Here is a 24,833-nt window from a genome sequence, read left to right on the forward strand (position 1 = left end):
GGAGGGACAGGTGTAGTTCTGGATGCCGCGGCCTAGGGCGACATATTTGAGGGTGAGGTTGGAGGAGGGGGAGGGGAGGGCGGTTTGGTTGTATTCGAGGTTCAGGATGGTGTGGTTGAGGGGGCAGGAGGTGAGGGTGAGGTCTTGGAGGGTGGAGATGGTGGAGGTGAAGATGGAGGTCGTGGTGAGGATGTCAGTGGGGGTTTTGGCGGTGGTGAGGAGGGGGAGGAGGGAGAGGAGGATCGGTAGGAGATACATGATGAGATGAGATTTCAGAGGAGGTAGAAGGTTGATTTGGGTTGTATAATTGAGTTGATGGAGGATTAAGCATGGGAGGGATGAGAGAATAAATATCCACCCGGAAATTACCATCCACCTTCCTAACAATCTTGTCGCCTGTTCTCATTCACTAGGGATGCATTCACTAGGCATTCACCGTGAGGAGAGGGAATCGTCCGCGCAGTGACAGTCTGCCTTGATTCTCTCAGGCTGTCTTGCCATTTGCCTCTGAACCAGTGCAGTTGAGCCCTGAGCAAGATGTTGGATTCACTGCCTCCTCCAGGAGATATAGCAACGAGGCAGTCTGCTACAGATAAGCAATAGCCTCAGTATGCCTCGGATCCTGCACCACCAGACATATCAACCAGAGAACTGAACCCCTATCTATGAATAGATCGCAGTCCTCCCTAGAAGACATCGCACCAGCGTCTGCAACGCCACGTCGGTGTAATCTTCCCTGCAAACGGTCGCGCCGACATTCGTGGAGAGCCATGGATGAGACGCGCATCAGACCAACAAGGTTTGATATAAGCGCCGTTGTGCGGCCGGTCCTCGTGGCCATGCACCGTCACTTCATCATTTCCGAGGGCGTCAAGAGGGAACCATCACCATTGGTCATTTGTAGAGTTGTGGATTGTACGGCATATATTCGGTGCTGTGCAGTGGATGTTAGCAAGCTATTGATGATGATTTGATAATAAATGATGGGTATGGTGGCTGCTACCTAGTTAGGGCTTGTCGTGCAAGAATAAAAGACGAGGCCAGGCAAGTTTCGTATTGATAGGATGTCCAAGAGATGCTTATTCATACAATCCAACACAGCTGCAAATAACAATGTTCAGCGTTCTGCTTCAAGAATAGATAATGACACTAAGGGAACATACAGAAGTAACATCTGTACGGTAATACAGATGAGGATACGGCGGAGGTTCTCATCTCATCTCTTGACCCTGGCGCAGTGGCCGTGCAGTTCCCGGCGCTTCGAGCTCAGGCATCCTGTCCATAGCTAATGCAATGGAGTACAACTTTGCAGGAGCAAGTAAATGACCAGCCTCAATCAATTGTTCCTTGGAAATGTACCAAGGCGGAGTCATCGACCTTACCTCAGTTGAGTACTTCACCCACTCCAGAAGGTCGGCCGATGCAAGGGTTACTCACCAGGCCAGGGGTCACTTTATGGACCAAATTATGTACGGGGTGCAGTTTATCGAGTACACTCTACAGTACAGAATGTGCATTCAGCATCTTGATTAGACAATAAGGTATATAGTAGCGACCGTCGCGACACCGCGGGTGTCTATGCCAACAAACAAACCAGCCTGCATTCCCAGCCCATGCTCCGCCCAATTGCAACGGGTATCAGCCCGGCACTCCTTCTCGAGTGCGCCGCCTTTAGCAATTTATCCCAGAAAAAAACTCACAGCAACAGCCCATGCTAAGTCCGAGAACACTCCACCGTCCACACGGTGCGGCACGCAAGGAATGGTCAAACCAGAGAATCACAAACATAGGAAACATGCAAAAAAATCTAGATCAAAAACATCGACCGGCTGCGGGTTTCCGTATCCCAATCATGCCACGGAACCGCAGAAAAGAAGTGAATCATAAAACCCAAACCCAGTTGGTATCTGAGCAGAAAGCCATGCCAAACAGATAGGAAAAATCACAGATAACCAACTCCCTAGTCTAGCGAGAGATAAGAAGGAAATGGAATCCCAAAGAAAAAAAAAAACAAGTAGTCACCAACCAGCAAAACATCCGGTACCTCTATGGTCATAACGTGGGTAATAAAGACATCACTGGCAACCCTCCGAGCCGTTGTACCGTGTCCTGCCTGTCCGTGGGAATCTGAAAAACAAAGGAAATAATGGAAATGGGGTATCAATTCTCTGCCACACTGGCCGAGACGGGAAAGAGAAGAGAAGTAGCAGAAGAGGAATCGAAGCTGTTGTACAAGGGAGCGAACCCGATCAGGAGCGAGACGTCGCACAAGGTAGTGCGATGCGTCTCAAGATCCAGGTTCGCACTTCCTCCGCCCCGCTCGAGGGGCGTTAAGGGGTGGGATTTCAGGAGAAAGAGGAGTGGCTCATTTACTCCTCTTCTTCTCCTGAAGCGCCCTCCTTTTCTCCTTTGTGGACCTTCTTGTGCCGCCGCAAGTTAGAGACGACCGAGAAGTGGCGGCCACAGCCTTCCACGTCACATGCGAATGCTAGATCCAACCCATTAGTATCACAAACCCGCGTGTACGAGATTCGCATGGGACTTACGTTTTTCACCAGTGTGACTGTACATATGAGTCTGGAGAGACGACGGGCGGGTGAACCGTTTGTCGCACACCTTGCACTTGTGCTTCTTCTGCGTGTTGGACGGCATCTTGGAGCTGAACTGACTCATCATCGACTGGGGTCCGGGAGGAGCGCTTCCCGTCAACAGGTTCGACGGACGGGGGAGTGTCCGCGAGAGGTGGCCATTTTCGTAGGATTCCGATGTGGTCGAGCTGTAATCCGTCACAGACGATTCCACGGATGCGACAGAGGCCGAGTAGTATGGGTAGTTGCCACCCGACGAGATTGACGATCCAGACGAGTGTGTCGAGGGGAAGCCATAAGAATCTCCGGAGCCGCGAGAGCTGCGAGGGCCATAGATGTTGCGGGGTGTCATATCCTGACTGAGCGCGACCATTCCACGACTAGCATCAAGAGCGTCTCCGAATGTTGGGGCAGAGGAGGGTTGCGACTGGCTGACGCGAGCATCACTAAGAGACAACAAGTGGTAAGCATACATTTCTTTTGCGCATTGGATCATCCAAACTTACGCATGAGATATCCGGCGATCCTGGTGGTGCATGTGCGGAGCGTAGCTGAGAGGGGCGTAGCTGGCGGGCGCGAAGCTGCTCATGGGCGAGGCGGTAGTGTACGCCGGGGCTTGGTCAAAAGAAGTGCGTGGCATGTCGTGCGACAATCCCATCATCTCCGGTCCGGGGTAACTCGAAGCAGTGGCGGTGGAGTAGTTGCTGCCGGCGACCATGGAGGGAGCCGAGACGGGAATACTCGAGTATGGCAGAGACATCGACGGGCGGCTCACTTCCTCCTGCTTAACATGGCTGAGGCCAATTTGGCTGGGACCCATGGAAGTCGCGTAGACGGGAGGGTTGGAATGGGACGAAGTCTGAGCGGCCCATGGATCGGTGAACTGCGGAGGATTGTGGTGATGCATGTTGTGTTGATACACATTATCGAAGCCCATCCCGCCGTATTGGCGGTTCTGGTTTTCAATGACCATCGTCATGGAGAAGAGTGGTGATCGCGTGGAGCGAATTTAAAAGGGTTGAGACAAGTAACGGCGTGGTTGACGTTGGGGGCACGAGATCACGGCGCGGGTTATCCCTAGAAATGCAGGAACCAAAACACAGGGTTCCCCACGAAAGAGTTCGAGGTGTGTGTGGACGAAGGGGAAGAGCGCGTGCGAGATGGAATGGCAGTGGTGGGGAGACGAGCAAGAATGGAAGGGAGGGGGAGGCAGGAGAAAAATAGATCGCGAGGATGATCAACAAGGAGAGCTGAAGGGATCCGCGCGAAATGTATAGAGTAGAATGCAATGACCCGAGACAAGCTTCGGGGAGAGGATGGACAGGCGCAAAGTAAAAAAGAAGTAGTAGGAGGAATAGATGGAGGGAGGAGGGAGCCGGTGAAATAAGAACTGGATGATAGAAGCCCTTGGAGAAACCCGACAGACAGGAAGAAGGAAAGACAGTCTGGGGAAGGGCCCGAAGGGGATCGGCGAAGCTTATGAACGAATACAGGATCGCAGCATGAGGATGGGCCGCAGGGACGAAGGGAAGCCCTGGCGTTGCCGTGTTGGTGATGGCTAGTGCCACTGACGACGTCCCGTCGGGGACGGTTGCAGATCGTTACTTTGGGCCGCTTAGGCTTCGAAACGGCGCCAGTGTTAAAAAACGAGAAGAGGAATTGCTTAGTGGCAGTGGAAATCTCCAAATGGGAACCAGTTCCTCGGGTGACTCTCAAGGTTTTGGATGGGTCTCTTCTTCCCTGGTTGGGATGATTTTTATTTTCTTTTCTTTTTTGGGGCGATTTTTTGGGTTTAATTTTCTGACTGTCCATTGGATTTGGATTTTTTTTTATTTTCTTCGCGCGCTCACTCACTCACTTTCTCTCTCTCTCTGTTTTTACCCTTCCCCTATTTTTTTTTTTTTATTTTGTATTTTCCTACACAGGAATTCGATTTTTCTAATTCCCCCCATCAGCTCGATTTCATTTTCCTTTCTGGAAATTCAATTTCGAGGCTCATGTTCATTTTGCTTCTTTTCTATTTTTGTGTTCACTTGCCGATTCGGATCCCCTTCATCTAAGGGAAACGATGCATAGATGAAATCGTAATCAAGCCTACTCGATACAATTACAATATTGCGTAAGCCCCAGATTCATTGAGAGACATTCACGGCTGCTCTTCGGGGGTTCAATATAATATAATTCATACACAGCATCGATCCAGGCAAGGTTGAACCAATCACCCACCAACGCAGGGGTGCGGAAAAGGGGACACCTGAAACTCCGTCCAGAGGTATGTATGTGTATGTATGGATGGATCGCAATACGAAGGAACACACCACCACTGCCGCTGCAAGCCGTATGTAGTCGGTAATATTCTTCTAGTCACTAAACCTATATCGGACGCCGTGGTCAGTCTCCAACACCATCGCAGAGACGGGACGGCCACAAAAAGAAACGAGCGTGAGCCAAAGTCAAAAGACCAAAAGGGCAAAAGAAAAAAGGAGAGAGAGGAAAAGGGAGGGGAATGGGGGGGAACAAAGTGTGGGTTTCTGCGCGAAAGAGAAAAGGCAAACACAAGCAATCGGGAAACATGGAATGGCGGATGGAGTCCTACAGTTCAGGCACAGGACCTACCTCTTTTTTGCGTGGTTAGCCACCGTCCCATCATGGGAGATGGAGAACCTACTCCATATTCTCTCCGTGCTCTCTCCGTATATGGCAGTTCTGTCAGGAGCCGTGCGGGAATATTCCTCAGACTCATAGGGGGCCGCTTGGGGGAAAGCGATTAGTGTAAAGGGGGGGGGCAGCCGGGGGGGGGGAAGAGGGGTGGGGGGGGTGTAGTTTGTGCCGTGTCTATACAAAGTAGCGTGTCTGGAGGAGCAGGGTAGACACGAAGTGGGTGTGGATAAAAAGGGAAAAAAGAATATGGAAATTGGGCAAATGGGAAAGATTGCAGGAGGGTAGGCAACGCCAAGAGTTAAGCTTAGATGCAGCGGCCAAGGTTCGCCTTGAGCCCTTGAGGGTGTTTCAAGGTAGCGGGGAAGTGGCGGCAGATCACAAAGATACGTCAAAGGGTATACCCGTTCCGTGGGGGAGAAGGTCACTGGACGACTAGAGATAAAAAAGCTCCCAGGATGGGGTGGGCCAGCTCCACTGGCTGCCCATGATTGACTGGCTGTCCCTTTTCCTTTCCCTTTTGCCTTTTTGGATCTGGCAGTCCCAGCAGGTACCTGGTTAGTACGCCGATGTGGTAATGTGAATGTCCCAGGGCCTGCGATACCGGTAATGTTACCAAGGAACCGCGCCAGAAAGTCGCCAGAAGTACACCAGAACCACCACCGCAGTGTGGGAGAGATGAACTGCTGCTGCCTTGAAGAGGATCCCACGGAGAAAGAATCGGCTGCCCTGCCCCTTAAGACGTCTGTCTATATCACTTCCAGCCAATGGTGGTGTTCCTCCGACGCCATAATGCAGTGGACATGTTGCGCAAGAACAGCCAAGCCCCCGTCCAGAAAGGTCCAGGCCAATGATTGGTAATGGTACTCGGTCAGTACGGGGACTCGGAGTACGACTGGTGATGACTTGGCCATGGGTAATAGGCATAGGGCGGGCCTGCAGGGCCTACACCAGACTAGCTGAGGGACCGCCGTAATACCGCTAGCAGGCGGCATCCTGGTCGAAGCGGTATAGCAACGGCGGCTCGTCCGCTGATGCTTTTGCAGGCTCACAGCAGGGTAATGGAGCTCCATGCTTGGACTGATGGAATTTTCCTGTCGAAACTCTTCCTCGACACGCATCCACCTCCAGTTCGTTTACATGCATGGGCGGCGCTGCAGCAATCGGTGCGAGGCCAAATTAATCATGCGACGGGTGCACCGTGCGTAGATTTTATTCCACCAAATTGTCATGGAGTCATTGTCATCATCATCATCATCATCAGGCTCGTATCCCAGCTTGTTCAACTAGTTCATGCTTCCGAGCCGATGTCGACCAGGATGGATGCGCTTCGACCATAGGGCGACGCGGCGACATCCAACCCCGGTGGTGAGGTATGTACATGGAGCAGCTAACGTTGCTCCCGATGCACGCAGAGCAGAATGGGTCGGACTAATCATCAAGTTGCTGCAACCCCGTCAGCCATGATGCTGTAGGTGATGGTATCGGGGAAAGGATGCAGAGGGAGCAGCAGAGGCCATGCAAGATGACGACATGGCTTCACGATTACACCGCGCTGGCCCGGGATGAAGTCCATTTGGCGCATTCTGCAGACTCCAGAGTCGCGTTCGCGTGTCTCTAACCCGGACGGAGGATCCCGTCATGAGATAGTTGCCTCCGGTGCGGAGTCCAGCATCCATCCCAATAAGGTGCGGGTGGGAAGCGTCCGAGGCCCTCGCTGGAGGAGGTTCCCCTCTTTCTGTTGGTAACAAGTAATATCCAACAAGCCCCGCCTCGGAGTGCGGGTAACACCCAGGGTCACGTCAAGTGGTTTCCGTAAATAACCCATGAGCATAGTATTCTCTTGGCCTGGGTGTCAGCGCCGTCATGGTAATTAACGTCCCTTCCTAGGCGGGTAACTATTCACAGCGGTTCACACCCTCCGGGTATTAACTCAGCCACTGAGCTTGATGGATAATATCTATCTGGATAAATGATCGAACCACCATCTCCGATTCAGATCGCGACCACGTTACCGGGATCCTATGGGCTGACCCGCCCATCCTCGGTTCTAGCTGGCTAGTGACATGGGACGGGAATCCAATTTCCATCCATTCCCATGGCTTGCTGGTCTGGATCCAAGTTTCTCTGCGTTTGCTGCTCTGGGATAACGCTGAATGCCACTACGACTAGACTACTAGTACTACCTCCGACTAACTACATAGTATCAAGTTCCTGCGGAATGGGGCAGGTTAGCTTCCCATATAATCCCACTCGCTTTAATTGCGGTCTCCGAAAATAGGGGAGCCCCATCCACACCGACGTCAGAGCGCGGGAACAGGGTAGCCGTGGGAGCCCGCGCCCTACTACGCTAGCGGCACCGCGAGGAAATTTGAAATCTGCCATAGGTCGGATACAAGTGAATAGAACACATCACACGCAACATCCACAGCAGACACCACATTGGTGCGGAGATAACCTCGAGCGTGGAGTGGATTCGCCGCAGCTGAGAGTCTGAGAGATTTTGAGTTCATCCTAGTCAACATACTCAAACCCAGTCTGAAGCGTGCATGGATATCTCAAGCTGGACAAAGGGTCAATGACCTCAGCTCAGACTTTTTGCTTGTTGGGTGGGCCTAGACTCTGAGGATAAAGAAGCCTAGTCCAAGCCAAGCTGAGGCATCAGCACTCAGCAGCACAGCTTAGTCTCTACACCAAGAGGCTCAAGTCGATACACCGGATTCCCCTAGAGAGTATCGTCGAAAGAAACGTCAAGTGGATGCTGGGGCCAGACTGACGGACGCCCACTTCTGCAACCGTTCGGCTGGGGCGTTTTCCTGCCCACTTCCCTGAGGATGATGGTCTGTGGCCACTGGAGCCCGGAGCTGGAGGACCACCAAGGATCAATATGATAGGTACAGCTCATCACCTCTCGGGACTAGCTCAACTTAAAGTTTTCCTGATTCTCTGGAGGGTCGGCATCGCGTCGATGATAACAGGCTAATAGGCGAGGGTGCAGACTGAGCGACAGGGGAATCTGCTGGAGGGGGTGACCACATGCATGGGGCCAAGCTCCAGTCTCCTCTTTTGCATTCCGAGCATCGGAGATGGCTGCGCGAATCGGTTTAGGTTTGGGCCCTGAGAACAATGGCTATCTTTTGAGAGTCGTCCGCTGTCGCGTGGTGTGTCAAGGGCGACTTGTTTGAAACCGAAAAGCGTCCTGAAAATCCCTGGAAAATCAACCCCACGGTCATTGGCTCGCCTCTCGACATACCGTAAAGAGCAGGTGCAAAACCGGCGGGGGGAGGCCACTGTGCCAATGAGAGGGGCGGACGGGCAAAAGCGGCGACGGGAACGTGGGTCGGGGGGAGTCCACCCGGTCTGGCACGAGGCTGGCCATGCGATATGGGCCTTTTTCTTCCCAAACGCTCGAGTTCTGGCCCATGGATCGCTCCTGGAGAACCGAAAAACAAAGTTGGTCCCCCCCCTCCTCTCCTTGACCCCCCAATCGCACTAGGCGTGAGTAGTGTGATTAATCGCGGTTGGGGCCTCAATAGTGCCCGTCTGGATTGGGACAAGCTTGAGTGACAGCGTCCAGCCAAGCTTCCACTTTCGCCTCCCCCAATTCTTCAGACTTGGACCGAAATTGGACTTTTACGGAAAGTGGTAAGTCGACAGGTGAAGCTCTGGAGGAACATGGTACCGGGACCATCGTGACTGCCACTAAGGTTCTGCGGCGTCTACTTTAATTAACCACCGGCAGTTCGAGTGCCGACGCCAACTAGGTACGCTGTAGAGAATCATGACCCTCACATATCGTGGATTGAAGTGGTGTTGGTATTCCGCTGTGAGGGGGAATGACAAATCCGGTCGCGTCTCACTCGTTTCTTTTTTGACTACGACGCATCATCAGTGAGGCGCTGCGGAAGGGGCAACGAGAGTTTCTCACTCCTCCGGAGTCGACTTTCCCGGTTTGTATCCACCTCTGAACTCTTGTCGAGGGTTTCCGAGAAGGCTGAGCCTATGGGCAATCCGAGGTGACGGATTTCTTGTCTTTCAGGTGCAATATACCTGGGCCGAGGGTTGTTTCACCCATGCGACCCCGGGAGTTGTGATATCTACCTGTTGTAGCCAATCGAGGCCGCAATCACACGCCTCGAGTTCTGTCCTGCGCATGATCCAACTCTTCCTCGGCAGGGGACGGCAACTTTACACCGAGGATCACTATTATGACCATTCTACGCGTCTACCATGTAGACGAAGCCGACTTCGGGTTGGTGATGCAATAGCAGGGTCACTGTCAGTGTGGCTTAACTCTGGCTAACTCCTTTTTCAAAGCTCATTCTCGGGCATCAGCTCCACCAGGAGGTATACAGGAGGCAGGTACGGCGTGACGGGGATTCCAGAAGAGGCGAGCCGAAATCACTAGGAAACAATAGGCATGCGGGCTGGATGGAGTCTGTAGAGGGAAGAGGCCCAAGCGGTGCATTGCGTAAACTGCAGAATAATCCCGCGCCCGAGATTTGAGGGACTGACTATTTTTGATCGCAGGAATGAGAATGGCAGACCCCAATGAAATGCAATGAGACTTGAAGGCATGTTTCCAGACTCTGGTCTGGTCAAACGTACTTCGGCTGACGACGACCGACCTGAAGACGCGACTGCGAAGGGTGGTACAAATGACAGTCGCCTGGATGGGGGATGGAATCCTGTTGCCGGCTTGGCTGATTTGCCTCTTGACCGCCGGATCCGCTTCCTGGCGGAACCGTGCCTTGACGCCACCCAGTCAGTCACCAGGCAAGCCAACCATCCGGATCTCACCGCTTTTCCAGACGGCAACCGTCTATTTGCTGTCATCCGGCTGCTAGTTGGCCGGGAAGAGGGAGGGGCAGAGGGGCGAACTGAGTTCCATCAAATCCGTGCCTTAGCGCTTAAGGTTTGCCCTCTTTGCAGGGATTGGCCCTAAGCCCATCCCGGCAGGTCGTACACTACCCAATTAGGCGGAGCGCCCCCTTGACACGGCACATCATCCCCAAAAACGCGTAACGGGACCCAGAAACGGTCGGCCAATCATCAGCCACATCCATGACCCTGCCCCTAATCATTGCGGGGATCTGAAAGTGGTAACCCGGTGGGGCCACTCGTAACAAGTCCGCTTTGCCTTCCTTTTTGGTGCTGGCTGGGTGCTGGCTGGGTGCTGTGCTATGCTGAGTGAGTGGTGAGCAGGTCTCATCAGCTGGCTGGGATCTGGATGTTGGTTGATGCAGATACCACCGTTGACTTTGTGATATCTACAGATGAATAGGAAACAGTAACAGTATCAGTACCAGTACCTAGTAGATGGCAACGATCTAGATGTCGAGTTATAATTAGAATTCATTTCGCTTCCAACAGTGGATTACTTCTACGAAGTACAATCCCGCCAAGGAACAAACCAACACTTCCGAGGGTTCCGAAATGAACATCTACCGGAGTATCTCGCTGAGCTGAGCTGAGCAAACGACAAGCAATAACAAACGATGCCGTAGGACTGCAGTATAGTACAAGGAAGTACCTCGATCTATACTCCGTACTACTCGGTATGTTCGTTGTAGATAGTAGTAGATACTAAAGCCACCATTAATCTACTACCACGAACCACCATCATAGTGTGTCGATCACCCCGACACCGGCATTAGTCCTGCCATGCCTTGCCCCAGCACCAGCCAGCACCAGCCAGAGCTAGGCCGGGCAGGGCCCATCCAATACCATCATCTATCTAGCTACCTACCTAGCAACTAGATCAAAAAGATACCCTTCATGACTCACAAACAAAAGCAAAAAAGCAAATAAGACAAAAATAACAACAACACCCTATACCATGTACCATGTGCTATATTAATTAAATAAACTACGGTCGATCATCCACCAGCTGAACCTGAAACACCACAAATGGCAATGGATGGGTTTCAAACACAATCGTCCGACAATGTAATAGGAGAGGAATAAACATCTGTCAATCTGCACGGGGCTTTGGTTTCTTGGCGGTTTGGCATAGGTAGGTAGGTAGATCCTGATCGGTTTAGATCAGATCTTACGGCAGATCGTCGTGGGATATTTTCCTAGTATACTAGTATGTAGTATACTGGAGTATGGATTGTTGGGTACATTGATAACATTACTATGTAGGGTAGATACATAGTACTATAGTACAGAGAGAAGAGAAGGAGAGTAAGTAAAGTATAGTCATACAAATACCATACACCTCCCACCCAAACACCAACACCAACAAAAATACATACAAACCCACGCGCACGATCGAGGCTAAATCCCACCACCACACAAACTCAGAACTCATCCATCTTTACCAAAGTATGGAGTTACAAGAATCCAGCTGAAACTCAATGCGCAATAAACCTAAACCCTAATCCCCTTGCCACACCTACCTTTCCCACCCACGAACCCAGTCCCATGGACCATGAGGGAAGATGACCCGAAATTGAGACCATGCGCGTTGCCCCCGCGCAGTGGGGGGTGGCAAGCCAACATAGTTCCTTGGTATCTAGATAGATCGATAGGAAACTCTGTAGATAGATCCAAGTCTAACCGTAACCTAGAACATTGAGTGAAGGTTCCATTGATCGTGTGGCTTGGGGTTCTTTTTTGTTTCTTTTGCTGTTTTGGGTGTAGCTTTCTTTTCTTTTAGTTCTTTTCTCGTGATGGGAAAGGTTATTTTATCTGCTCCGTAGTCTACTAGTATTTTGATTGATGGGTGGTTGGTTAAGTGTATCTAGTCTCGTATACATACTCCATACTCTACTCCATCCCCTTAGGCCTAGTCATAGGGGGGGGGGGTAACTTGGAGAATTGGGGAATGGAGAAGGTGATGTGGGCGACGTGACGGGACTGGATCCCGTCAACTCAAGCCAACCCATACCCAAATTTTTGACAGTCCGTTGCACCTCACTAACCTTTTGTCTCGTCTGATTGGTTGAAAAAGTGGGACTGAATCTCATCCCAACCAGGAAGGTCTGGCGCCAAGACCGCGGCAAGAAATTCTCGTTCCTACACCTAGAGGCAGTAGGTACACTACGGAGAAGAGAGTATACTCCGGAAAGTGAGTACTCCGGAAAGTCAATAGGTAACTGCTTAGCAAAGTAGATATCTAGTTGCATTGATGACGAATAACTATAGTAGCACAGTATGGCGCAATTGTAATCAAATGGGTCAGAAGAATATGGGCATCGGGGACATGTGATTGGGTGGATGCTCCGATATACCACCGCGACTTGCCTAGCCCGGATAGTTCCAGTTGTCGAGGACAGGATCGGATCCACTGCGGAGTATTCATTGTTGGTTTTATTTACTGCTATATCAATGCATGTACATACTACTGTTGTATTAGGTATGAAATATCAGCATTAAGCAGTATTCGAAGTCTACGGAGGACTCCGGAGGATGGCAATGGGTGACACGCTATGGCATTGGAACAATTCAACCCTGTACTCCGTAAGCAGGGAGCATGCAGCCACATCCCCGGGGACGGCAGATAGTCGATAGCCGAGCTTGGCTCGAGTAGATCATCCAATCATCGGATGGGCCCCACCGAGCTGACGCGTGCACATCATACCAAGTACCATACTGGCATACAGAGTATTCTATGTTTCTCAGCTGGATTCTTTCTCATAGGATTCTTTTCTCCGCTGTATTCTGTTCTCATAGGATTCGTTTCTCATAGCGGATTCTCTAGGTACCTGTAGAGTACTTCACTACAGTACAGTACATATACAGCAACTAGCAATACATCATGGTACAATTCTAAGAAAGAACTCTGATCAAACTCAAGTAAAGCCTCGTTCGGCCTCCATATGAACCCCGCAGCCCGTTGCCCAAATCCCTGCGTGCGATCCTGGCCCGCCCCACCCGACACTGCCACTCTCAGGGTTGCGGCTAGCAGCCACCTGAAACACGCCGTCTTGCTGAATGCCACTCATGATATCATGTATTTCAGAGTGCAGTGCAGCTAATAATGCCTTCTCGGTCGATAGAATATTGGTGTATTCAGGAGTTTACTTCTTACCTTACCTTTTGCACTCATGCAATAGTCTTCTACTAAGTAGACTGTAGATGTATACGTAAGCGACCGCCCACACTCCATCCATGTACTCCATACTCTGGATATGATCCATGCGGGTGAGACACCACGGAGGACACACCAGAAGGGAATCCAACCCGCCCGCCACCAGGACCCTGATCACGCCTAAGCTTCCTGCGACAGCCGCCTGGATCCCGTGTCTAGTGGAGTGGATCACTCTATACCTTTTACTATGACAATGATGGTGACCGTCTTACGAATCTGAAACCATCTGATGCCCAGGATGATGTTTCGGGTTGATGAGGTGCTTCTTCAATTTAATATATTCCTATTTTACTATGTAGTATGTACTATGTACTCTGGATATTGCTGGGTCACTAGTGTGATCCATGCGTGATCGAAGTTTGGATGGTGGGTGGTGATTCTATTAATATGTAGATAGATTAGACCCTGCATTTAGTTCATCCCAAGGTTGAATGATGGGTGATGTCATATGCCATGAGACCTATCTGCCATGGAGGTTGTCTAGGTACGGAGGACTATGTAGTATGTACGTAGGTAGGCGATGTGTCGAACACATGGTCTCACTGTCAGATACAGAGATCTCATGTTGAGCTTATCTGGCTAGTTAGGGAAGAGAGACATATCTAACCTAGGTAGTGACACCACATGGCGTGTAGCAATACGGAGTACGGGGTATATTCGGCTTCACATGTCCTCGGACTATCCGTCCATCACCGAGATACATATCCGTACTCAAAAATAAATTATCAAGGGATAAGATAAACGACGGAGTAGATAGAGGATAGAATAAGGGATGAATACCACCCTGGAAAAGAATTCCACGAATCCCATCCGATCATTCCTGCACGGTAGGGTTGCATCCACACCTCGACAGGGTCCATATACATACTACCTAGTATCTAGGCTAGACAATCTATGCAGATGATGAATTATCAAAAATTGTGCCGACACAGCTTCGCTAATGTGGACAGAGGACAGTACCTAGATCCATTTCATTTGACTCAATGATGTATCATTGTATGTACTCCGTACTCCGGGCAGAGTGCATAAAATACTGCGAAGTTTAATTCAAGGCAACTAAATACCTAACTAAGTGCTTATGTTGCTATATCACAGGGGCCAATTCCATCGAGTGACTCACATAATACTAGGTAACTATGATTATTTACTCAATTGATAATAGTGACCGCTGTCCTCCGAACCAATCTACTATAGTGTATGGAGTAGGTAAATAATGCGCTGTCAGCTCAGCTCAGCTCAGCCGTCTCAACCAACACAATACACCAAATAATAGGACCGAAACTGACGCTCGAGCCTCGTTGGACTTCCAATCATACCTAATACTCGGGATCAGAGAAATACGTAGGTCTCCGCCTAATATGGAGTAAGTGAGTACTTCTATTTGTGTACTTCGTACTCCGTAGGATTAATTCCATTCTCTAATCCTACCCTACCATACCTACCATACCTATGGAGTACACACAAAGCCATTATCTATACTACCCATCTAGATAAAGAATACTATGTACTATGTAAGTATCCAAAACTAAGATCAGATAGGAAAATGCCCCTCGTCAAATTCCCAACCCAAAATAGATAGCTCCAACTAATTACCCAAACAGTACCTACCTACCAAGTAAAGTAACTAGTACCAAAGGTGAGTACCCATCCTAATTCCTAAGTGGTTGGAGCTGAGATAAGTGGATGGATGGATGGGTGGGGTAGTCCCATACCGATTGCGATGAGTGGCCAATCACTGGGCTTCCCCACACGGGAAACATCAAAGCCAAGCCCACACATGACATGGGTGATGGGGACAGGCTTACGCGGCACATTTTAGGATCTAGGCTAGGAAAGGAACTCCAGCTGCGGTGGTCTGCAGGGCAGGGTGCAGGTGTTGGGCTTGGCGGTTGCGTAAATGAGAGCTGTAATGGTTGTGCTGGTGGGATGGGATGAGATCATGGGGATGATGTGGATGGGTTGGAGGGAATTGGGAGTGGGATGGTTGGTAGGGAGGGGTTGGGATTACTAGTTGAGGAGAGGGATGCTGTTCATGTAGTTAACAAGGTGGTGAGGGTTGGTCTGGTGGTGGCACTGGCTACTGGGGTATAGATTATATTCTAGTATGTGTCTGGTATATGGCGTCTACCGTAGATGTAGATGTAGATGCACTGTAGACAGATGTATCCGCAAATCAAGCTACGATATAATCAGGTTCTACTACAGCATGCTAACTGGTCAATGACTTATGCTCTACATCCTCGTATAACATGGTCTCATCGTATCATGCAACCCGTATAATGATCATATACACAAGCAGACGCTACAACCGTGCCCTAACCTTGGCAGCAGCAACAGCAGCAGCAGCAGCTCGTCCAGCTCGCCGGCCAAACACCGCCCCCGACGTCAGTCCACTGCCTCCCGGATAATTATCATAGAACAATCCTCCCAACATCTCGCCCGCACAATACAACCCCGGCACTTCGCGATTCGTCGTCGACGACACCACCGCCGCCGTATCCGGACGCACCGCCAACCCTCCAAACGTAAAGGTGATGCCCGCCGTGACCCGAACCGCCAGGAACGGTCCCTGATCAATCGGCAACGCCCAGTTGGACTTGGGCACCGCCAGCTCCAACCCCTCCGACTGCGTGGACAACCCATCCTTGACAGCCGGGTCCCATTTCCCTCCCGGCTGACGACGCTGCCGCTCATAGACCGCCCGATTGTACTCCTGAATGGTCTGCTCAAACCGCTGCGCATCCTCGAGATCAAACTCGGCACACTTCAGCGCCAACTCCCCAATCGTGTCCGCACTGATATGTTGCACCACCTCCGGCCGATACTCCTCCGTCCGCAACCACGGAATCGTCCGGGAATCCCAGATCTGAAACGCCATGTGGCCCGGCTGATTGAGAATCTGCCGTCCGATCATCGCATACGTATAGTTGCGCAGATCCGACCCTTCATCCACGAACCGATTTCCCTGCCGATTGATCATAATCCCCAACGGATACCCGGACTTGGTGAACTCATTTGAGATCTCCCGATCCCCCGTATCCGCCGGCGCATTGGCATCCCATGCCACACAGTGACAGCCGGACCAATTGCCCGCTTGCTGGGCAGATACATCCCGGATCGCCATCTCAAACCCATCCCCGGAGTTATACGGCGTGCCGCGCACCAGCGCCACATCCCAATGCGGGCCGAGATACTGCGCGCGCATCCGCGGATTCGCTTCAAAGCCCCCCGCGGCGAGAATCACCGCGCCAGCCCGAAGGACCTGATCCCGACCATCATGCGAGACCACCACGGCCGTGACAGCCCCCGTCCCCGGATCCGTGACGAGTTTCCGCGCCGCTGTGGAAAAGAAGACCCGAATGCCCAGTCTCCGAGCAGCCTGCAAATGGTCCTGAATGAGTCCCTTGCCCCCATCTTGAGTTTTCAACGCCAGACCACCCCAGAACTTAATCCGGCCATGGACTTCATAAGCTTGGCGATTGAATGACAATTGAAACCGCACCCCATTCCCAGCGAGCCATTTTATCGCCGAGTTCGACTCATGAACTAGCGTATGACACAGCTCACGATTCGTCCGTCGCCCCGTGACGCGGTTCATATCACCCGTAAAATCATCGACCGTGTATGGGTTCATATCGATTTTCTTCGCCGTAGCTGCATCGACATTATTCACGATGGGAAGGAGATCCTCTAGACCCCCGTGAACAGTCCGCATCGCTCCCGCTGTGAAGTAGGAGTTCCCGCCGGCCCATTCTTCCGGACATTTGTCAATGATGGTGACTTGTTGGGCGCCGGACTGGGCGGCGGAGATGGCGGCGCAGAAGCCGGCGTTGCCGCCGCCGATGACGAGGACGTCGGTTTCTGAGGGGAGAGACATGATGGTTAGATAGTGAAGTAAACGTCCATAGGAGCTGGGAATGGATGGTATGTACCTGGGTGGATGGCTCATGGCGCGTTTTTTGTATGCGATGCGTGCGTGGGTTGGGACGGAGAGTTATCCTCCGTCGGTGCCACGGGCGGAACCAGTCCTCCCGACGCCTGACTTCGGGTCAGCGCTTCAACGTCATTCGGAGGATTGGTTGTGGAGATCGCAGGAACTGATCGCGTCCACGCATGGTCTGATGCGGCTTGACTCCGCAGTGGAAGCGGGGAATCGGGTCGATCGCGGAAGCCTGCTCTTACAGTTATAGGGCACTCCGTAGTGGTAAATGGTAGTGGTAGTGGTAGAAATAGTGGCAATATGTGGAATGCATTGACTACTAATCTTGGAAGATAGACGCCAAATCCCCAAAACACCATATCGAACAGCCCAGATGCAAAGTAGAAAAACACGAAGAGGTACAAATTAAACGCTGCTTCAAACTATGATAGACAACTCGGCCCGGTCGAGGCCATCGTCCTCCAGGCTGGGGTAGTAAGGGATCATCGCGTCCGCACTCTGCACGTACGCATCGTTGTACAGTCGCCAGTAGGGCACCCGCACCTTGCGCGCCGGGTGGAACAGACCCGCCCACACGTAGTTCATCACCACGCCGGTGCCTACCGCCATCCGGATCGCATCGATGGCTTCAATCACCCGGTCGATCACGTGTGGACTGGTCTCGAAGATGTTGGGGAACACCAGGTTGAGAAGATGCACCATCGCATCTTCACAGCCCAGCCCAACCACGCCCAGGGCGATGTGCTTGACCACGCTGGCGGCCGTCTGTCGATGCACCTGGTCGCGATCGATGAGGGCATCTTCCAGCAACGGCGTCACCGCATACACGTAGTCCTTGGCCATCTCGCCAATGTACTCGAACAAGAAGGACATGGCCTTGAGCACACCGTTCTGCACGTTCAGTTCCGGAACCCGGTACTCGTTCATCAACGCCGGGAGGACGGTAAAGGGCGCACAAGTCTCCGCCACGATACCAATGGCGACGGCGGTACACACACGGGACTGACGTTCCTGGACACGCAGGTTGTTGAGCAGCGTCGCCAACACATCCTGCGGACCAATGGCCTTGGCGATGAAACCGAACGTGTTGTTGGCAGCACGGCGGATACCCTTCTTGTGCGCCTTCAGCATGTCCAGCAGCTCGAAGCAGATACGCATCCACTCGCGGGCATTGACCGATTCGGGGCCACGATCCGCGATACGACCGACCAGATCGATGGTGTTCTCTTGCACCTTCTCGTGACGGTTACGCAGAATAGGAGTGAGTCGGGGCAGCAGATCCCGGATCGGAGGCTGCATCTGGTTGATACCCACCACGGTGACGATCGAACGGAGGGCACCCAGGATGGAACCAAGCACCTCGGGGTACTCCTCACCCAGGTATTCGTAGAGCACGATACCCAGCTTGCCCATCAGCGCGTCCTCGCCACACTGCTTCATAACCATGGCAATGCGGGAGATGAGATCCGCAGCCTGCTGGCGGACCGTGGCCGACTTGTTGTTCAATCGCCACAGAATGGTACTGACGATCTGGGGGAGGTACGGCTTGCAACGAGTGCCGAGGGCGTTGACGACGGTGCCAAAGCCGTTCAGGATCACAATATCCTCAATGCTCTGCTCCTGGAAGGCATACAGGACACCATCAATGAGTCGTTCCTCCAGGCGCTCGGAAATATCAGCAGCACCAAGGGCGGCGATCAACTTCTCCACGGTCTCGACCGTCATCTTGCGGTAGGGCTCGCTTTCGTCCTTGAGGTTGTTCACCACGCGCTCCAAGATCTCACCCACGCCGACCTTCTGGCCGAGGTCGACCGTCGTATCGACCACCTGGCGGTAGTTTCTCCGATCCAGCGCCATCCGCCGCACCCAGAAGCTCTTGAAAAAGTCGGTCAACACGTGTTCCTTCAGGTAGCTGGCTGTCACACCGTCGGTGCTGGCGCACTGCGACACCACCTTCAGGACGACCTTTTTCATCTCTTCGTCCGGGGAGGAGAATTCACGAAGCAGAATCTCCATGATCTGACTGGTATAGTAGTTGGCATATTCCTCGTCCATAAGAGGGATGATATAGCCGACGGCCTTCAAGAACGCAGCCAGACCTTTGCCGCGCTGCTTCCGGGCTCCAGTCCACAAGGGGTTGAGGATCTCGTCAAAACTCTCGATACCGTAAGGGTTGGCGGCCTCGGCCAGAGCAGCCACGGCCAGAGCGGTGACTGTGCGGACCTTGGCTTGCTCGTCACTCAGATTGTCGGCAATACAGTCGACCAGCCCCTTCAGGTGGGGAAGAATGGCACAACCCATGAGGATAGGAATCTGCTGGACAATCTTGACACCGGTGTGCCGGGCCTGCCACGACTTCTTACTCCGGCACACAGCACGGAGGAACGGAAGAAGCGCCGGGATACCCAGGGCAGAAGCCACGACAGCAAACGCGCGAGCAGTCGTATTACGGACATACTCGTCGACATGGTCGATATCGGGACGCATAGTACTGATCATCGTAGCCAGACCGGCCGCCTTGGCCAAGTTGGAGATGATCTCACGACCTTCCACACGCGCATAGTAGTCTTGATCGATAAGCAAGGGCTCGATGACGACGAGAATCTTGTGAACGTAGGGACGGACCAGATCGTCCAGCTTGTACAAGACACGGTCGATGACCTTGACCAACAGATGGCGCTCTTGGTCTTCGAGCGACTTCTCCATCAAAAGAGGGAGGATCTGGTTGAATAAAGGTCCAGCACCAAATTGCCGGGCGTTGTCCGTGAGCTGACGCAGGGCAGTCTTTCTCATCGGCGGAGTGCCGTTCTTCACCTTCAGCAACAACCTCATGATCTTCCGCTCCTTCAGCTCCTCCACAGACATCGCACTCTCGTCTCCACCCTCCATCAACTTTCCAAAGTAGGCCATATCTTCCGGCTTGAAAAACTGCAGATCACCGACACCAGGGATCTCGGTGGGAAGCTGCTTGCCCAATTGCCGAGCACTTTCCGGCTCCTGCATCATGAAACCTCCCACGCCCGTGGCACTGGCCATCGGCGCGGGGGTGGCCATGAGCTTTCTCGCAGGGTTCCGGATCGGGGCGTAACCCGGAGGCGGCTCGAGGATCTTGTAGCCCTCCGAGGGCAGCATCATATCCAGTTCTTCGTCCGACAGAGGGGCATTGCGCGCAGAGATATCAGTTCCAAAGCTAGAGGGCATCATAGGTACACCTACTTGGGACGGGTGCATCGGGGTAGCAAGCCCGGCGTTGCCCACGGGGGTGGCAGCGGCAAGAGCCGGTGCCTGATCCCATCGTGAACGGCGTTTGGGGGCATCCTCGGCGCCCGGCACAGGAGGAGCGGGTGTCTGATCCCAGCGAGACCGCTTGGCCTTGGAGTCTGCGGGCTGCGCGGCCTCGCCCTCCGGTGCCGACTCAGTAGGTTCCGACGCGACATCCCACCGCTGCTTACGCTTGCGACCGGTGGCAACCGAGACCGTAGAGCCCGCGTCGGCGTTTTCCTTGTCTTCCAACGTCAACGTGGCCTGATGCTCCGGAACATCGTCCTCTCCACGGCCCTGCTTGTCTGCGATCAGCTTCTGCACACGCTCTTCTTCTTTTTCAAGCTCACGCAGAGCCATCACTTCACGATATGTCTGGCCGCCCTCCCCTTCCACGTTTGCATGTGTGTTCGCGGCAAACGGATCAGCGCGCGTCGGCGTCAGCGGGCCCCGGTTGAAACGACGCTTCTGATAATCGGTCTCGCGATCTGCGATGCGGGCCGCCTTCTCGCGTCCGAGCAGAATGTCCTCCTCTTCCACACCATTGCCCTGGGCAAACTCATCGATCTGACTTCTGGTCGCGGTGTACTGGCCCACCAGACGGTGGCCCCCTTCCGCATCCTCCATTTCTTCGTCCTCGCCATTGACGGCGATGGAAGTGTCGTATCCCGCAAACTTGTCCGCGCCCTCGCGTTCGTACAGCGTGGTGTCGAAGGTTTCAGTCAGGGAGGCCTTGGTCGAGTTGTCAGTGCGCTGGCTAGACGGATCAAAGGTCCTAGAACCTTTACTCGCAGCTGCAGCAGCGTTCCGCTCAGCTTGGAGCCTTCGGACGGCTTCGAAATCAGCTGTAGCATGGTTAGCTCGGGGGAGAAAGTCATGTTCGCAATCGGGGGCGTACCGTCGGACATGGTGGCGGTGGTGGAGATCCCAAAGACGAGATAGAGAACAAACACTCCCAGGCAGGGGTAACAGCAGCTACATTCGGATCAAAAAGATGGTAATGGCGACCTTTGGGGGCGATAGAGGACGCTGCGCTGATGGCTCACGATGAAAATATCAGACGTGAAGTGAAGTTCGGCGGCGGGACTAGATGGATGACTAAGGTCACGTGGTTTTCATCATATGCTCCTTTCTTCAACTTCTTCTCCTCTTCTCCTCTTCTCCTCTTCCCTTCTTCTCTTCTTCTTCTTCTTTGAGGGACTGTCTATTGATTTAGCAGAATGATAAAGGGTATAAATCCTGTATAGTGCCTTTCGAATCATAGCTCCTTCTCTGATACAGGAAGAAACATATTCAACACCATGCCCTTATAATTCATGCAACAGACATCTGGAGCTAATCAAATTCGATTCAAAGCTCATATAATCAATAAATAGACTGCTCGCCTTGGATACATGTACTGCGATTAATAAGTGTTGTGAAGATTGACGATTGTAAAGGTTTCACTAATATGGATCATGGCGTCTAGATATATATTCCGATGCGGCCCATAGGTACTCACATCTCTTATCGATCTGCTGTATGAGCATAAATGGCCGGGTCCAGGAACTTCTGAATCAATACCAGTTAGTCAAGTTACGTGTATCACAAGGCTCAACTAAATTGAGAGTTACCAGGCTCATGAATGGCTGGTCAAAAGGAAGCTTAAGCATCTAAACTATAGAGGCGAAAAGGGTGACCTGGAATCCTAAATCGGTAGGAAATTCCTCATTGAAATAATTGACATAATCCAGGCGTATGTCTTTATCCTCCTTGTGAGTGTTTTGAGGACATTACCTATAGGATTAGCTCACTTAACTTTCGGCCTGTCCCGTGTCACATTGATAGTTGCATATTCCGAGAAGGAGCATCCACTATGAGACGGTACTAATATTGTCTACTCCGTGGAATCTTTGTTCACGTCCGGTATGTTGATCTGGGATCGATTGATGCTTCAAAGCCGTCACTATGAGCTCCGAGGTGGGTACGGAGTACTCCGTACATGGGTCACAAGATGCTATCAAGAAGCGTTCCAGCAACAGTTTCCCTCCTGCAATATAGTTCCATTCTCAACATCATTTGGTGGTCATTCCGATGGCTGACTGAGTAGCTGACTAGAGACTTATGAGGCAAAGAGCTTCAAAGAATGTACTGGCTATCGGTCCCATCCCCGCGGAACTTTTACGGATGACATGTCTGTCTTAAAAGAGGGCCACTATGTGCTTGTTCTGTACGAAAAGGTCAGCATTCCTGTCATAGCATGTAGGACAGACATACCGCGCGTTGCAGCCCTGTGCAGTCATTCGCGCGAAGGTATAAAAGACTTGATTGCATGTATACACCCTTGACGTTTGCCTTCCACGGACTGCTCGACTTCAGTTTGACAATTGATTCCAAGATGGTGTTGCTTTATCAAGCAGCACTGCTACTTCTCCCACTACTTGGGTCTTTCTCTCATGCCGTCCAGGTATATACTTACTCGGGTGCTGTTTAGTTGTCCAAGCTAATCCCCCAGACCAAGGACTATCCTTCCACCTGCACCGATCCCTGTCTCGGTATTACCCCCGAGAATGGTACCAACATATATTGCGACTACTGCATCTGCAACAATCGGCTGCTTGGCCAGGTCAATTTCAACGCCACCGGCAACTGGACCGAGCTGTTTGAGGACTACGTCCCATTGGACAGCCAATGTCCCCAAGACTGGCTCTGCACCTGGGCCAACTGGACACAGACCGGCTTCAACAGCACGGTTCTCTACCCACCCAACGACGGCTTCAAAGGCTGTCCCAAAGCCGGTAGCCCCAGTGTTGGGGATTTCGTGGACCGCTTCGGGTCCGAATACGGCAGCTATCTTGCCCCCGCGGGGGTGCCGTTCGCGGCGAGATCCATTCCGCCGGGGAATTTGAATAAGTTTGATGGCAGCACCCAGTACAATTACTGGAAGTTTGAGGTCATGGCGGAGTTTGATGCCCTGGAGGGGGATATTCTGCCGTGGTTTGGTCAGCCCGGAGGTGGAAAACAGTGGTATGTGAAGAGCGGGTTGAGAGACTTGGTGAATAATGGCACGCTTCGTCTGGTGGTGGCGTCCACTTATGATGGTCCGAAGCAGGATGCGTGGGATAGCTTGAGCGCGCTGCATGGACCTATGATGATGTATCACTAGAGATATTCAAGAGGTTGGTGTGTCTATATATCGGTGAGAAGAACTTTCTACTATTGATCAGGTGTGATACACGAGAGAGGGAGATACCTTCCAATCATGTGTTATGAAGGCCACTACCACGTAGACCAACAGGAATATATCCCTTCCAGCTAAAGGGATAAAAGGTACAACAGACGTCTCAAGTGCTGTAAACCATGGTATCTCCCTGATAGTTTAGCATCTACCTTGTCAGCATTAAGAATCAAATGCTCGAAACTCACTAGGACAATATAGTCTTCAGTGACAGCATTCAGCATCCAGGTAAACTTCACCCAGATGACGATACCCAGAAACACACCATCTATAAGCCATGGACGAGTCCAATCGATAACCACATCTCCATAAATTCCCCAACAGCCAGATAAAAACCACAAGCACAATATCCCCAACCAAGACCTATGCCACAAGCATAGACAGGCCCAAGAAACACCCACCCACAATAAAACCACCCACGATACCAATATTACATACCCCAAACCCGTACAAACCCGTCTCAATCTTTCAAGCCCAGTGGCACACGAAACAATTGTATTTCCTCCTCAATGCCAATAATGACGCTCAGTTTCAATCTCGAATAATTAACCATAGATTAATGAACAGCAACACGGAGGTCCGTTCACTAGGCCATGATGTCATGGCTCCATTATCCCACCACGCGACATTTACCCGGAAACTAGCACAGAATCGAATAAAACCATTGTCGAAAAAATCAGACAAGGATCTAATGTTAAATAAATGAGTAGTTAAATCAATCTTAGACAAATTCAAAAAATAAAAAGAAATAATTAAACGGGCAACTCCCACCCCACCCTGTTTCAGCCCAATATTAATCACGGACTTGTAGCAGATTAATTAGGTCGGCCGCTGGAAACCTCAACGGTTTCCGCGTGCGCACGTACGTCCGCACGCCCCGGTGGAGACTTGCGGGATGTATCATCACCACTTACCAGTTACCACTGCACTACGGAGCTACTAGCATCGACATACCACTCTAAGACTAGTGAGATCGGGACCCAGTTGCAGTCGGTATACGTCAGCGCCAGCTGCATGGTTGCATGGTTGCATCGGGGGGATTCACACCTCGGTCCTGGGGCGCGGGTGGGT

At 51.9% G+C, this 24,833-nt stretch overlaps 6 protein-coding genes across 6 annotated transcripts; 1 reads left to right on the plus strand and 5 right to left on the minus strand.

The window, feature by feature from the left end:
• BO80DRAFT_468597 (uncharacterized protein) lies at window positions 1-312 on the minus strand (the record flags this gene model as incomplete). The annotated part of the gene is made up of 1 exon (XM_025722946.1): window positions 1-312. A coding segment is annotated over exon 1 (258 nt), but the record flags the coding sequence as incomplete, so codon positions are not given.
• A 1,816-nt stretch (window positions 313-2,128) lies between these two features.
• On the minus strand, window positions 2,129-3,774 carry BO80DRAFT_228092 (C2H2-type zinc finger protein). The gene is made up of 3 exons (XM_025714438.1): window positions 3,095-3,774; window positions 2,547-3,034; window positions 2,129-2,488 (listed from the first exon to the last, which is right to left on the minus strand). Exons 1-3 carry the CDS (start codon window positions 3,565-3,567, stop codon window positions 2,370-2,372), a joined length of 1,080 nt encoding a protein of 359 aa, XP_025570691.1. The 5' UTR covers window positions 3,568-3,774; the 3' UTR covers window positions 2,129-2,369.
• Window positions 3,775-9,458: 5,684 nt separating this feature from the next.
• BO80DRAFT_228123 (uncharacterized protein) lies at window positions 9,459-10,268 on the minus strand. Its single transcript, XM_025714439.1, has one exon. The coding sequence runs from the start codon at window positions 10,080-10,082 to the stop codon at window positions 9,651-9,653; it is 432 nt and encodes a 143-aa protein (XP_025570692.1). The 5' UTR covers window positions 10,083-10,268; the 3' UTR covers window positions 9,459-9,650.
• A 5,315-nt stretch (window positions 10,269-15,583) lies between these two features.
• BO80DRAFT_429100 (FAD binding domain-containing protein) lies at window positions 15,584-17,279 on the minus strand. The gene has a single exon (XM_025720390.1). The coding sequence runs from the start codon at window positions 17,219-17,221 to the stop codon at window positions 15,647-15,649; it is 1,575 nt and encodes a 524-aa protein (XP_025570693.1). The 5' UTR covers window positions 17,222-17,279; the 3' UTR covers window positions 15,584-15,646.
• Window positions 17,280-17,570: 291 nt separating this feature from the next.
• On the minus strand, window positions 17,571-21,584 carry BO80DRAFT_391853 (U2 snRNP complex subunit HSH155). The gene is made up of 2 exons (XM_025717193.1): window positions 21,444-21,584; window positions 17,571-21,390 (listed from the first exon to the last, which is right to left on the minus strand). Exons 1-2 carry the CDS (start codon window positions 21,451-21,453, stop codon window positions 17,702-17,704), a joined length of 3,699 nt encoding a protein of 1,232 aa, XP_025570694.1. The 5' UTR covers window positions 21,454-21,584; the 3' UTR covers window positions 17,571-17,701.
• A 1,301-nt stretch (window positions 21,585-22,885) lies between these two features.
• Window positions 22,886-23,763, plus strand: BO80DRAFT_429102 (TNT domain-containing protein). Its single transcript, XM_025720391.1, has 2 exons — window positions 22,886-22,991; window positions 23,040-23,763. The coding sequence occupies exons 1-2, from the start codon at window positions 22,923-22,925 to the stop codon at window positions 23,688-23,690; spliced, it is 720 nt and encodes a 239-aa protein (XP_025570695.1). The 5' UTR covers window positions 22,886-22,922; the 3' UTR covers window positions 23,691-23,763.
• The last annotated feature ends 1,070 nt before the right edge of the window (window positions 23,764-24,833 follow it).

The sequence above is a fragment of the Aspergillus ibericus genome (assembly GCF_003184845.1).
Source record: "Aspergillus ibericus CBS 121593 unplaced genomic scaffold BO80scaffold_58, whole genome shotgun sequence".
NCBI classification, from domain to species: domain Eukaryota; kingdom Fungi; phylum Ascomycota; class Eurotiomycetes; order Eurotiales; family Aspergillaceae; genus Aspergillus; species Aspergillus ibericus.

Excerpts from the sequence above, each read along its gene's own strand:
- BO80DRAFT_228092 (XM_025714438.1), bottom strand. The coding sequence starts at position 3,567 with ATGACGATGGTCATTGAAAACCAGAACCGCCAATACGGCGGGATGGGC. Across the intron at positions 3,035-3,094 it reads GATCGCCGGATATCTCATGC|TGATGCTCGCGTCAGCCAGT; the intron begins GTAAGTTTGGAT and ends GTTGTCTCTTAG. Across the intron at positions 2,489-2,546 it reads CAGTCACACTGGTGAAAAAC|CATTCGCATGTGACGTGGAA; the intron begins GTAAGTCCCATG and ends GGTTGGATCTAG.
- BO80DRAFT_228123 (XM_025714439.1), bottom strand. The coding sequence starts at position 10,082 with ATGACAGCAAATAGACGGTTGCCGTCTGGAAAAGCGGTGAGATCCGGA.
- BO80DRAFT_429100 (XM_025720390.1), bottom strand. The coding sequence starts at position 17,221 with ATGTCTCTCCCCTCAGAAACCGACGTCCTCGTCATCGGCGGCGGCAAC.
- BO80DRAFT_429102 (XM_025720391.1), top strand. The coding sequence starts at position 22,923 with ATGGTGTTGCTTTATCAAGCAGCACTGCTACTTCTCCCACTACTTGGG. Across the intron at positions 22,992-23,039 it reads CTTTCTCTCATGCCGTCCAG|ACCAAGGACTATCCTTCCAC; the intron begins GTATATACTTAC and ends CTAATCCCCCAG.